At 41.2% G+C, this 12666-nt stretch overlaps 1 protein-coding gene and 1 long non-coding RNA gene across 3 annotated transcripts in view; one reads left to right on the top strand and one right to left on the bottom strand.

Annotated features, from left to right (window-relative positions):
* LOC116685953 (uncharacterized) overlaps positions 1-4673 on the bottom strand; it is a 5798-nt gene extending 1125 nt beyond the window's left edge. Inside the window, exons 1-2 of the long non-coding RNA XR_004331090.1 lie at positions 4651-4673; positions 2582-2587 (exon numbers count right to left, since the gene is read on the bottom strand). This is a non-coding gene — a long non-coding RNA (uncharacterized LOC116685953). The remainder of the gene's footprint in view (positions 1-2581; positions 2588-4650) is intronic.
* zgc:66433 (cancer-related regulator of actin dynamics) overlaps positions 1-12666 on the top strand; it is a 94672-nt gene that overhangs the window by 76760 nt on the left and 5246 nt on the right. For both annotated transcript variants that reach the window (XM_032510850.1, XM_032510851.1), the window contains exons 11-12: positions 7897-9193; positions 10513-10616. In XM_032510850.1, coding sequence (XP_032366741.1) covers positions 7897-9193; positions 10513-10616 — 1401 coding nt within the window. The remainder of the gene's footprint in view (positions 1-7896; positions 9194-10512; positions 10617-12666) is intronic.

Here is a 12666-nt window from a genome sequence, read left to right as displayed (position 1 = left end):
TTTTTTTTTTGGTCTAAGGACAGCTATATTTTACAGCTGGATCCCTCTTTGTCTCCCTCCCTCTCCCTCACTCTCTCTCTCTACTGGTGCTGCTCTATCACTTTAGGGGTTTTTATCTTCATTTTTTTTAAGGGAAAAAAACCCTTTTATCACTATCAACTTTACTTGTTGAAGTGTGTTTCGAACGCCTCGGGAGAATTCCCCCTGTTAATAAGTTATTTGTCAAACTCTTCCCCCCCTTGTCTTGTCCCAGTTGTCCTGCGCTGCCTCCAGCAGAGAGGATGAGCCCCCTGGTGGTCCGGGGGACTTCAGTCTGCCGGCTAGTCCCTTCGGCTGTCTGGACAACTCTGCTGCCAAACACAAGCTGGGCTGAGACACAAAGCCTGCAACGGAGGAGGAAACTGTCTTGTGAAGACATTCGGACGCATATAAACACAATGACATGAGCACATGTATTTTTTAATTTTTATTTATTTTATTTATTTTTTTAACGAGTGTTTTTATGTTTTAGAGAAGGTTACAAATACAGTGGAACATAACTATGTCAATTGTAACAGGACATCTTTCATAAACCCGTCCTACCCACAACAAACCTTGTGCTGGGAAAAGGACATAAAAGAAACAAATTTAAAAAAAAAAAAAGGAAGAAAAAAAATAATTAATTAAAAAAAATTAAAAATTAAAAATGCCAAATTAAAAATAATAACAGACAAAACCACCTTTCTTCTATTATGATGAATATAATGTAGTCATTGTGCTCTACCATCCTTACAGAAGAGTAGACGTTTCAAATTAAGTCAGTAAAGGGCCAAATTTTAGTAAAATATTCTGGATGATCTTCTAAGGGGCATTTGATTTTTTTCTCCATTTTTAGAAACATGATAATATCAGTAAGCCACGTGGAGGCTTTTGGGGATGTAGAAGATTTCCATTCCATAAGTATTGTCCGTCGAAGCGCATGTACTCGTAGTGCCTTTATTAACAGGACAGATCAAGATAGGGAGTGGGAGGAGAGAGAGGGGCGTGACATGCAGCAAAGCACCATGGGGGAAAGGCTAGGAATACCAGGTGGGCTCCCAGGGGCACCCCCGTTAATGTCCTTTAGATGACCATCTGGTTCATTACAACTTGGGTCCTGTTTTCATAGTTTTGGCTAGTTTTTTTGCTCATCATAAAAATTGTAGCAATGCAAGAAAGATTTCTGTGCAAAGTTTGATTATGAGTCCTCTGTTCGTCTTGGTTTTCTCTTCCAAATTGAGTAGACTGGCTGCTCATGTTTCTGCTTGCTCCTCACGGACATCTTTCTGTTTTTTTTGTTTAAACAATTTTGATTGATTTTCCTAAACAATGTAGCATTTTCACAGCACATAATGGACCAAATAGTACAAACAACATGTGGTTGTGTTATGCAGAAATTAACCAACATGAAAGGTATCCCACACATCAAACCCCCCCACCACCCATCCATCCCAGTTGTCCCTTTTAAGTCCAGATCTTCACAAGAACAATGGTCCATTGACTAGTTGTCCAACGAGGGATTGGAGAAGGAGTATATACATTCACACCAAGTTTCCAAATAAGTGGATGGAATGGAATGAAAAAGAATGGGTAGGGACAATAAAAGGGGAACACATCAGACATCTTTTTAAGGAAGTTGAAGCATGAGTGATATATCCAGTTCAGCCAGTCATAACATGCTAGTATAAATGAGATGGGTCAGCCATAGACCGGTGTTCACTCAGTGGCACTTAACCTGACTATCTAACTGTCACCATGTAGGAATACACATGTGACAAATTGACATTTTCCATAACTTGTGAGATTACTACAAAATGCATAACACACTTTAGAACGCAACATCCAATCAATGTTATTTATATAATAAAACGAGATGCCTAATGTTTCAGCAACACTAAGGTCAGTCACTTCAAGCTAAAGGACAAAATACGATACAAGTTTAGGAATTTTCTCCTTCAAAACATCAATTTTAAGTTCCACTTGACCCATTGCAACATATTTACTGGAAACGTAGTACTAAGAAGGCACGTAGTATTATGCAAGATTCTAATCGCTCCTGCACACAACCTCTTCTCCCACCTCCATCAGGGAGACGGTTGCAGAGTATCCCAACGCGCACATCACGTTTTAGGGATAGTTTTTATCCTCAGGTAATCAGGTTGTTGAATGATAGCGCAGAGAGAGGAGGGCTGGGGTCGTATTTAGTTACTTAGCCACTGTTTATTGCGGTGGTTAAATGGTTTTATTGTTTTTAAACTATATTATGTTATGATTGTTACTGTGACTGGTGCTGGAGAGAGTGCAATAGGGCACACTGTATTTCATTGCTGTGGTACTTGTACTAAAGTGCATATGACAATAATTTGAACTTGAACTTTAACAAAGGAGCCATGTTCCAATCAGAGGGCCTGAGGTGGGTCTCACTTTAACATGCTTCCAAGGTTCACATTCTTTAGTGGAAAATATGTATTTTATAAAGGGTCATTGAGAGTAATGATGTAATCCTTAATGTTCCGTCCACACAGAGGCTGGAGAGGAAGGCAGAGGGAGACTCCGTGGGGACGAGACGCTGAACACCTCCATAACAGAAGCGTCGGGGAGCGAGAACAACACAGACATCAGAAGGGGAAGTTTGGTTTTCTGCTTGACTTAACTTTTTTGCCTTCAAATCAAGTCCTCTGCCTGTATGGAAGTCTCCCACTGCCCAATATTAACATGAAACCATTTAATCAAATAGAAATTCCAAATTCTTTTCAGTTGGCAAAGGAAATATACAGTATGACAATGCATAATTGCTCCCACATTATAATTAAAATGAAAGCTCATTGGTAAATGATGTCAGTGTCTCCTATGCATAACATTGCAATAATGACCAAAGAAAAATAAATCTGAAATGCATTAAATTTTTTAATTCGCAACTTAAATTTAAAAATGAAATTGCTCTATTTTCTATTACTGTATGTCCTGATTTCTAATGAAAATAAAATTGCTTAAAAAGATGCTTGGGAGAGGAAAATATTTAGTTTCTATAGAAATTAGCTCTTTGTCCACCAATTAAAGAATTCACATTCAATTTCATTATCTGTATGATAATAATATGCTTAGGAGTGCACTCCAATTATTATTATATACTAGATTTAGCAAAAATGCATTTTCTTCTTTTTATTAAAGACTTTCTCATAACAGTCACATATTTCAGTTGACAAAAACAATAAAAAGAAGAGCTACAACTAAAAAATGATAAAAAAACGTACACATAGGTGGGCTAGTTTGGAAATCCAAACCCAAATCCAAATGGATAAGGGTCTGGCATCCAGTGATGAAAAGTGACTCCTCTCAAGGGGCAGGACCAAGCGTGCATTCGATCTCACTGCACGCAATGGTTAACGCTACGACCAATCACAACAACACATTGGGGTGAGTATCGTACGCTTAGCTACCAGCGGAGCTAACTGGTAGATTAGATGTTGTCATCTGTTCAGCTCGCTCTGGCCCCGCCTATATCAGATACAGCGATGTGATGGTTCAGCTCGGCTACAGGGCATAGTTAATGAGCAGCATTACTCGATGCCAGAGTGACTCAGCAAATTCAAATTGTGCTTGCGAGAACTCTGGTTTCCAGGGTAAGGTAGGGCTGGGTATTGTTCAAAACCGTTAGATATCGTTACAAATACAATACCCTGACTTTGATACCGGTTCCTAAATATATTATATTACCATTATAACAAAAGAAAATTGCAACATTACGACAAACGTTGTTTTTCCTACGTGTCTTACGGCGTGTAATGTTGACAGCCAATCACCAAAAACTATAGATCTTGGTAGAAGCATGCTGCATGTGATGGCTCACAGACGCTGATGAGATTTACTCTTAGATATTGAAAATGGATATTGAGCAAACACACAAATCAGACATTTAGTGGAATATAGTAAATATTATGTAATTAACCCTTGTGTTGTCTTCCCGCCAAAGTTGAAAATTTCTATCAATGTTTTGAACTTTTTCCACAATTTTGACGCTTTTTTCCAATGTTGTCACATTTTTGACGTTTTAACACTAACTAACACTAATATTAATTAACTTTAGTTTTACAGTTATTTTTGGAATTTATGGTCAACAAATTTCATTTATAGAAAATTAACCTAATGTTGAATTAGAAAAGCAGAGATTAGGAATTATTTAGGCTAAATAAAGGAAAGTTTGTTGAGGATAATCACAGACTGGAATACATCAACTTTTATATAATAGAAATTCTTTACTAATTAATAATTCTATTTCAATTGCTATAAAATTGAATAAGACACCCCAAATTATCCATCAAAATCAACCAAAGAGCGTTGTGTGGAATCAGTCATGTTATTTGGGGAATTAAAAAGAACATTGAAATAGGAAAAATGGTTGGATTGACCCAAGGACAACAGAGGGATAAGTCTCCCATACATTACGCACACACACAAACGAGTTAATGAATCTTTGATTTGTGTTAAATTATTTCATGATAAACAACTGGCACGCCATAGACTTCCGTACCCTTTGCTGGCATGCATCATACAGGTTGCCCTCTGAGACCTTTGCTTCGTCTGTGGTCCAGCTGTAAGTGTGGATGAGCTGAAACAAAGGTGGATAGGGACGAAGAAGAAGAAGAAGATGAGGAGGAGGGGACAGCCCCAGCATTCCAGACACCCCTGGTGAGAGATGGGAGGAGGGACAGGACAAGTCGGAAGCAGAACAGATGTTTCTCCGGGCCGGGCTCTTCCTCTCTTCTGGAGCTGTGTCACCCAGACCCCCAGGCCCTGGCCTCCTCCAAGCCCAGCTCCAGAGCCTCCTCTCGGACAGTCCCAGGTGATTGTTCCCAGCATTCCTCATTGTTTTCTCCTCCTTCAGTCTGACTGTTTTTGTTGTTTCACCCTCTACTGATCCGACCACTTGATAGAAACATTTAAATATTCGGTCATTTCTATCTGCAAACGTGGAGGCAATGATCATTTAATTTCCTCCCGATTAGATTGCTGCAGACACTTTTCTCACATTCTCACAACAAACCTCAGTAAACTCATTCTCAAATGTAAACTCAATGCCCCAGCCAGACTCATATCCAGACCAACAGGGAGAGAACACATAACACCAATTTGAAAAGCACTCCCATTGGCTCCCCGTTTGTTTTTAGAGTGAATTATAAAATAGAATCACTTTTAAGGCTTGAATGGGGGATAGCTCCTAAACATATAGCTGAACTTCTTTCCCCATGCGAGCTTAAAGGAAACCTGAGATCCTCTGCTAGGTCACTCGTGGTCCCTCTAGGGGTCTCCCCGACTAAGAATTTTCATAGTCGAATCAAAATGGTCACATGCCTTGATACTGACATTGAATAATGTGGGTGGGGGGCGGGGGGACCGCCGGTCCCACATCATGTCTTTTTTGCACACACAGATTGAAAATATAACAGAATATCAATTGAAATAACTTGCATTCATCAAATTGCCAACTTTAGCGTAGCTCTTTTAAATTTAAATTTTATCCTTTTAAAGAAAAAGAGGAACTCTTAAAGCTCCGTTTCTTTGAATAGGTCTAACCCTGAACATAATAAAGTTGTGATTTTTTTGGTATTAAGAAAACTTGTTTTAGGAGAATAAACTACTCTAGGCTGAGTTTTCCTAGTAACTTACCAAAAAATCTCAGGATGCTGCAATGTTGTATCATAAAAAAAATGGATGGTAGATTTAAGAAAGTAATATTATGAATTAATCCAATTTTACATGTCGTCAGTGGCTTGTTGATCTTTTCTCTGTTGGTCTGAACTGGGTCACATGGTCACTCCTGGAACTTAAGGTGATCAGGCCTTCTCATTGCCCCCCCCCCCCCCCCCCCCCCCCCCTCCCTCTCCCTCTCCTTAGGAGATAAGGGAAATCAATTTTTTTTTGTGTGTTTTTAATAAATGTTATGCACTTTGCAACTTAAAAAGCAATTTTTAAATTAAGGTATTGTTGTTATATTATTATTATTAGTATTATTATATCTGCTTTAGACCACGCCGGAGCCCCTGCTGGTCTCAGGGAGTATCCGCTGGACCCCCCCAGTGTTGCCCATGAAGCAGAAGAGAAGGGGGATGAAAATGACTCGGCACTGAGCGGAGAAGAAGATGAAGTCCTGGACAGGCGGGGGAGGAGGAGGAGGAGGAGGGGAGGAGAGCTCCTTTACAGGAAGTGCTGAGTCCCTGAAGACTCCGCTGGCGTCCTGTCTGGAGACGGAGGGTGTTGTCCTGGAGACGGAGGAGGAGGGGAAGGAACAGGAAGAGAAGATGTGGAGATAGAGGGAGGAGAGGAGGTAAAGGACGAGGAGGCAGAGGAGGACGAGCCTGTCGGTTATCAGGCCGACTCAGATCACACCACACAGGAAGTGGTGAGCACTTCGAGCACTGCTTCCTGTCAAGATGGTGAAGAAGAAGAAGAAGAAACTAGTGGTGGAACACATCAGTGAACATGGCGTATGTTCTTGTTATTTTTTGAATTTATTAAATGAAGTAGCTTTAAAAAGGCCTAATGAAGCTTCATGACGCATTTTCTTATTTTCTGAGCCCAGAGACGGCGCTCTCTGTTTACTAAAGGGTTAAAAGCCAACTGATGCCATTCCTTGAGCCTTTTTTTTTTTTTTTAAACCAAGAGTGCCATCGCACGGCCGTTCCATTGTTTTCTATGGGGAGAGCGCTGCCACCACATAGGTGCAGCGCTATCCTTTCTTTTATTCATGAGTTAATTTAAATACTATTATCAATCGTATTCTTTTTTTTTTGAGTTACATTACCTGACTTACATGTCTTATAGCAAGGATTTAGGGATATGAAGCATTTGAAAAAACTCCAAGAAATGACCTCACAGTAAGCCAAAATACCAATATTTGCTCAAACCTCAAATTATTACAGGCTGTATTGGGAATAACAAAGGTAGCAGGTTTGACATTTATTAAAGACATTCCCACCCATTTCCCCCTCCACAACCCTATAACCAGACACTAAACACGTATCTGCCATTTGTCTAACTTACCCACCCATCTCCCTCCCTGTGCATTGTGGTGCACACAGGAATGTACCGACAGGTGTAGGAGTACAGAAACAAGAAAAAGGAAAATAGAATAAAAAAATAAATTAAAATAAATCATTTCAAAAATAACAGGATGTAATGCAAGTGTTAGGGGTAGTGAGGATGGACCCAAAAGCAGAAAGGAGGTACGGCAGACAGGCAGTGGGGGTAAACAGGAGTTTAATGTCCAAAACACAAGAAAAGCCTCAAAGGAACGAAAATGTCCAGAAAACAAGGCTAAAGGTAAGCATCCAAAAAAGGACAAAAAACATATAATCGCCACAACCAGGGAAACAGTAACAATAACAGGAATACTGCGACAACTTGACGTGCAGACAGGCAAACGAACCAGAATGATCTGACAAGAGACAAAGGAAACACTGTTAAATACAAAAGGTAACGAGGTCATGAGGAACAGGTGAGACGTCAGGTGAATCACATTAGGGCGGGGCAGGACAATCAGACAAACAAAGTAAAGCTGGACTAGAAAAGACAAGACAGGAAGCTGACTGACAAAAAATAAAACAGGAAGTAGAACAAACAGGTACAGAGAAACACAAGACAGGACCAGCAACATAAGACCAGAGAAAACAGACAAAAACACAAGGAGGCCGATGAAAAAGGGAAAACGAACCCAACCAAAAACCCTAAACCACAACAGCAAAGACCATTTCTACTGCAGAGTTCAAAGGGTTAAAAGCCAGTAATACGGCACTACCAACATGCGCCTATCTGTACCGTGTGCAGTTAAAAAACTCAAATCTCTACTTGTCCTATGTTCTTCTCTCCTCTATCTTCCAGCAAGAAGAGGAGGGCGAAAACGACGAGGCAGAGGAGGAACAACATGCTACGCTTACAGGAAACACTGTCGACCGGGCAGAGGAGGAAGAAAGAAAAGACGTAGAAGAAAGTGAAGGAGAGGAGGAGGTGATAGAGCTAGAGACGAAGGAGCCCGAGGTGGAGGAGGAGGGACTGGAGAAGAGGGACCAGGGCGATGAAGAGGTGAAGGATGCAAAGGAGAGAGTGGAGGAGGCGGAGGAAGCGATGGAAGACGAGAGGGACGACGCAGAAGAGATGACGGGGACGTTTCCTGAAGAGAAAGGTGCCGTGTCGCTGCCGGAGGAAGAGGAGGGTGTTGCGGTTGGAGACGTCATGGCGTGCACAAACGATGATGAAACACAACTGGGGGGTCATCCGGGGTTTGCTGTAGTGCGTGAAAGTCAAACAGCGTCCACTGAAAGCTTCGGAGACGAAAGGGAAGATAGCGTAGATATTGACCACACAGAACAGATATCAGAGCAAGAGGAAAAGGGTGAAGCAAACCGACCTGATGCAGATCTAACTGAACAAGCTCTGCAGCGGGAAGGTGTCGAAACATCCCATTTAGACATGAAGCAAGGGGGGGGGAATCAAGGTGAACAGGCTAAGCCTTTCTCGCTGTTTCTTCCTGAATCGCACTGCGAGGCTCCATCGCTGGAGGGTGGAGCCAGCACTCCCAGTAAGACCAGCACCATCCACATAAATCTGCTCTCTCCGAGCTCAGAGAAAGCCACGCCTTTCTTCCCCCAGTCCCCAACTGCCGCACACCGCCGCGAAGGTGAGACACCCTGTCATGCTGTAGCAGCCACACAGCGACGTATAGCAGCCACAGAAGAAGAAAGAGAAGAAGAAGAACCAGCTGACAATGTGGAAACCGTAGAAGTGGAAAAACATTGGGCCCTGGATGGAGAAGCTACACCTCCCGCCTCTGGTGAGGAAGACGTTAAACCCCCACCCAGAGGTTCGGAGCAGAGCAGAACCCGCTTCACCATCGCCCCCGCCTGGCAGAGATCCCTCTCTGTCGGGGATGTAGAAGAGAGTTTGATTCCTCCCTCCTCCCCGTCCGCCTGCGTCTCCCATACGCCGTCCGCCGTCGCTGTGCCCGGAGGGGTGGAGGCGGAAGCTACGAAGGGCCCTGAAGGGAAAGCGGAGCCATCGAGTCGAGCTAAGGTTGAACTGGTGTTGAGTTCTGGCAGAGTGAGGACCACAGGGACCGGCACTGCATCATCGTCTCCATCATCCATTCAAACTCAGACCTCAGCTGCTGCAAAAACAGACGGTAAGGACGGTGAACCAGGGGGCGAGGCCGGATGTTGTAGTCGCTCAGGGCTCAGGAGAAAACCTAGGGTCCCGAGGGCATTAATATTTATTTTTTTCAGTTTATGGCAACTATCTGCCCCATTTTCAAGCGACTTGTTTAGAATGCCTACAGATCTCACAACAAGTTGTGAAAAACATGATAGTTGCTGCATTGGATTAACACAACAGGGAGACTCATGGGTACCCATATAAAACATATAATTCGGATATCTGGAGGTGAGAGGGCAAGGGACACCTTTGAAGTGTCCATGCCAACCTACCTTTGGTTATTTAGTTTCATATGATATTTATATCTAGCTTTAAAACAGCCCGCCACAGCCACTGAAAGACAGTAAAGTTGGCCTAAAAGATTCTGGGCTTGGGCGCCCAGATAGCTCATTTGGTAGAGTGGGCCCCCATATATAGAGGTTTACTCCTCCACCTAGTGGGCACAGGTTCAACAAATTCAGTTCTTCAGCTGTCCTGTCATTAAAGGCCTAAAAATGCCCAAAAATTAAGAAAACCTTCGGGGCTGGAGCCCCTGAAGCCCCCCCCCCGCAATGAACAAGTCTAAAGGTAGACCATGAAGATTCTTTATATGGGTACTTTTTGGGGCCTTTTTAAGTATTATTTTCAGTTACGTTTTCACCTTGCACTAGTTTAAAGTTTTTTTTATTTATATAAAAGTGCTTCACTAAGACAGAAACATATGTATATAAACACACACATATATATACGTGTGTGGGTGTGTGTGTGTGTATGTATATATATGTATATATATATATATATATATATATATACAGTATATATGTGTGTGTGTGTATATATGTATATATATATATATATATATATATATTAGTGTGTGTGTGTATATCTATACGTGTGTGTGTATATATATATATATATTTAAATATATACACTGTATATTGTGTGTGTGTGTGTCGTGTGGTGTGTGTGTATATGTGTATTATATATATATATAGATATCTTATATATATATACTATAGGACGGACGAGAGAGAGAGAGAGAGAGAGAGAGAGATATGGATGTGTACATATAGATGTGTGTGTGTGTGTGTGTGTGTGTGTGTATATAGATTTATATATATAGATATAGATGTGGTGGAAATGAAACAAGATCTTAATAAAAACTAGTGTAGTGTAGAATAGACAACTACTATTACAACTACAACCAATGAAAGTAATGTTCTCTCAGTCACATGACGTGAAACTTGCTGTTGGAGTTCAATTTAAGAAAATCTACACCACAGGCCAACTTTTCCACCTCTCCGCCTACAGAGAGCTCTGTCGTCGTGGAGGGAAACCCCGACAATCCATTTGGAGTTCGGCTGAGGAAGACGTCCGCTCTGCACCGCTTCAGCTCGGAGGAAGAAAGCCCAGAGGTACTCCCCCCCGACTTTGTTGTCACTGTTAATAGTTTTACTTTCATTCAAATATGAAACATTCCCTATAAGCAACACATTGTCGTTCTTTCAAAGCATTAAAGATGTTCCATTGTAAAGGTTTCTGCAGGAAAGTTCTCTTACCTCTCTTACAATGAGGAAAAATTGAAACTTAGCTTAAAGCTTTAGTGCTTAACTTTTTAATATTAATAAACGTCCATTACATTCAAGCCATTGCAAAACAAGTTGCTACAAAGCTAACCGGAAGGCTTGCATCAAGTGGATTCACCGACAGAATTGTTTATTACTTAGAATTCCACATGGTGGAGACAGAAACTACGCCCTATAGCTTTAATACACTCATCCGAGGTATTGAAGGACATCAATGCAGCTATGTCTAATATTTAAAGGGATAGTTTGGATATTTTGAAGTGGGGTTGTATGAGGTACTTACAGTAAATATAGCTTATTAAATAATTAATATCATTTTAAGAGTACGCTTTTTTAAAGACTATCTTCACCACTTTAACTTGCTGTTGGACAGCCATTTCCAACGGGGAGCTGAAGCCGTTAAATCCATCTATGCTCACTGAGACACCAGACTCCATTGACAAAAACAGTCATTTTACATGGCAGAACTCGGGAGTTGCTGGTCTACCGCTGCTTTGATCGGTTAGTTAGTTAGCGTTATTGTGTGACTTTAGGTGAATCTGAACTAGCCCCCTAACTAACACCAAAGTCACACAATAACACACACTAACCGATCGAGCCAGCGGCATTTTAGGTGGCCAAAATAAGTTTAGCTGCCGTCCCGTGCATTGCTTAGCTTAGGTCATCTACTGCTACTAATAATTGTACATTTAATTTGTATAATGCTTTAAAAGCTACTCCAAGACACTGTACTTGGTAATAAATTGGCAATGCCAGACCATCCTCCACACGCTGCAGAGGAGGGTCTGGCTAGTCCCAATCGTCTTGGGCCGGACAGACCAACGGTGTCTCTGAAAAATAGCCTTGGGAAGGAACTTGTCCCGGTGGAACATAGATGGATAGATGGATAGATGGATAGATGGATAGATGGATAGATGGATAGATAGATAGATAGATAGATAGATAGATAGATAGATAGATAGATAGATAGATAGATAGATAGATAGATAGATAGATAGATAGATAGATATTGATCCCAAAAAATGGGAAATTACGGTGTTACAGCAGCACACGTACATTAGTCACACAGAACATGTGCATTTAGGTAGGCGAGCTCTGGAATTAAAATGGCTGTTGAGTGTGTGATGATGATGATAATTTTACTGAAAAAAAACATAAACACAATTTGACTGTTGGTTCTAGCTCGGAAGATGTTTCCAGAATCGACCGGAGTTTAGAATGCCAACACAAAGAAAGCAGAATGGATGGATATCCGGCATAATCCTCCAGCAGCACCGAAACTATCCCATGAATGAAACGTCATGGATATAGACTATTAACTGACTATGGACAAGTACCTTTAACAACCCCTGTTCAAAATATACAAACTGTTCCTTTAACAATAGATCACATGAGAAAGGCGGTGCTCTTAGTGGTCCTTCATGGTTTGGGCTTTAGGGCCAGCAGTTCTTTTTCAGTGACAACAGAGCAAAAGCCGAGCTAAAAAATAAGGGGATATTTGACTTATATTGCACTAAATAAACACTGATGTCGCTCCCTATCCAATGGATGAGTAAATGAAAAGGCAACTGTTGGCTAACATGTTCGCCATGGCAACTTCTCGGGACCCCAGGAAGACTAGAGGCACACCTGCAATGGGGATCCTTAACCCTCGTGTCGTCTTCTCGTCATAATTGAAAACCTTTGCTGAGGCTTTTTTATCAATGTTTTTAACTTTTCCTCACTTTTTTTGACGTTTTCAACACTACGTAACACTAACTTATTAACTTAGTTGTACAGTTATTTTTGGACTTTATGGTCAATGAACCTCATTTATAGGATATTAGACCTAATGTTTGAGTTAGAAAAGCAGAAATTAGGAATTATTTAGACTAAAATT

Source organism: Etheostoma spectabile, unplaced genomic scaffold, assembly GCF_008692095.1.
Source record: "Etheostoma spectabile isolate EspeVRDwgs_2016 unplaced genomic scaffold, UIUC_Espe_1.0 scaffold273, whole genome shotgun sequence".
NCBI classification, from domain to species: domain Eukaryota; kingdom Metazoa; phylum Chordata; class Actinopteri; order Perciformes; family Percidae; genus Etheostoma; species Etheostoma spectabile.
Note: the sequence above shows the minus strand (reverse complement) of the source record. Positions and strands in the feature narration are given on the sequence as shown.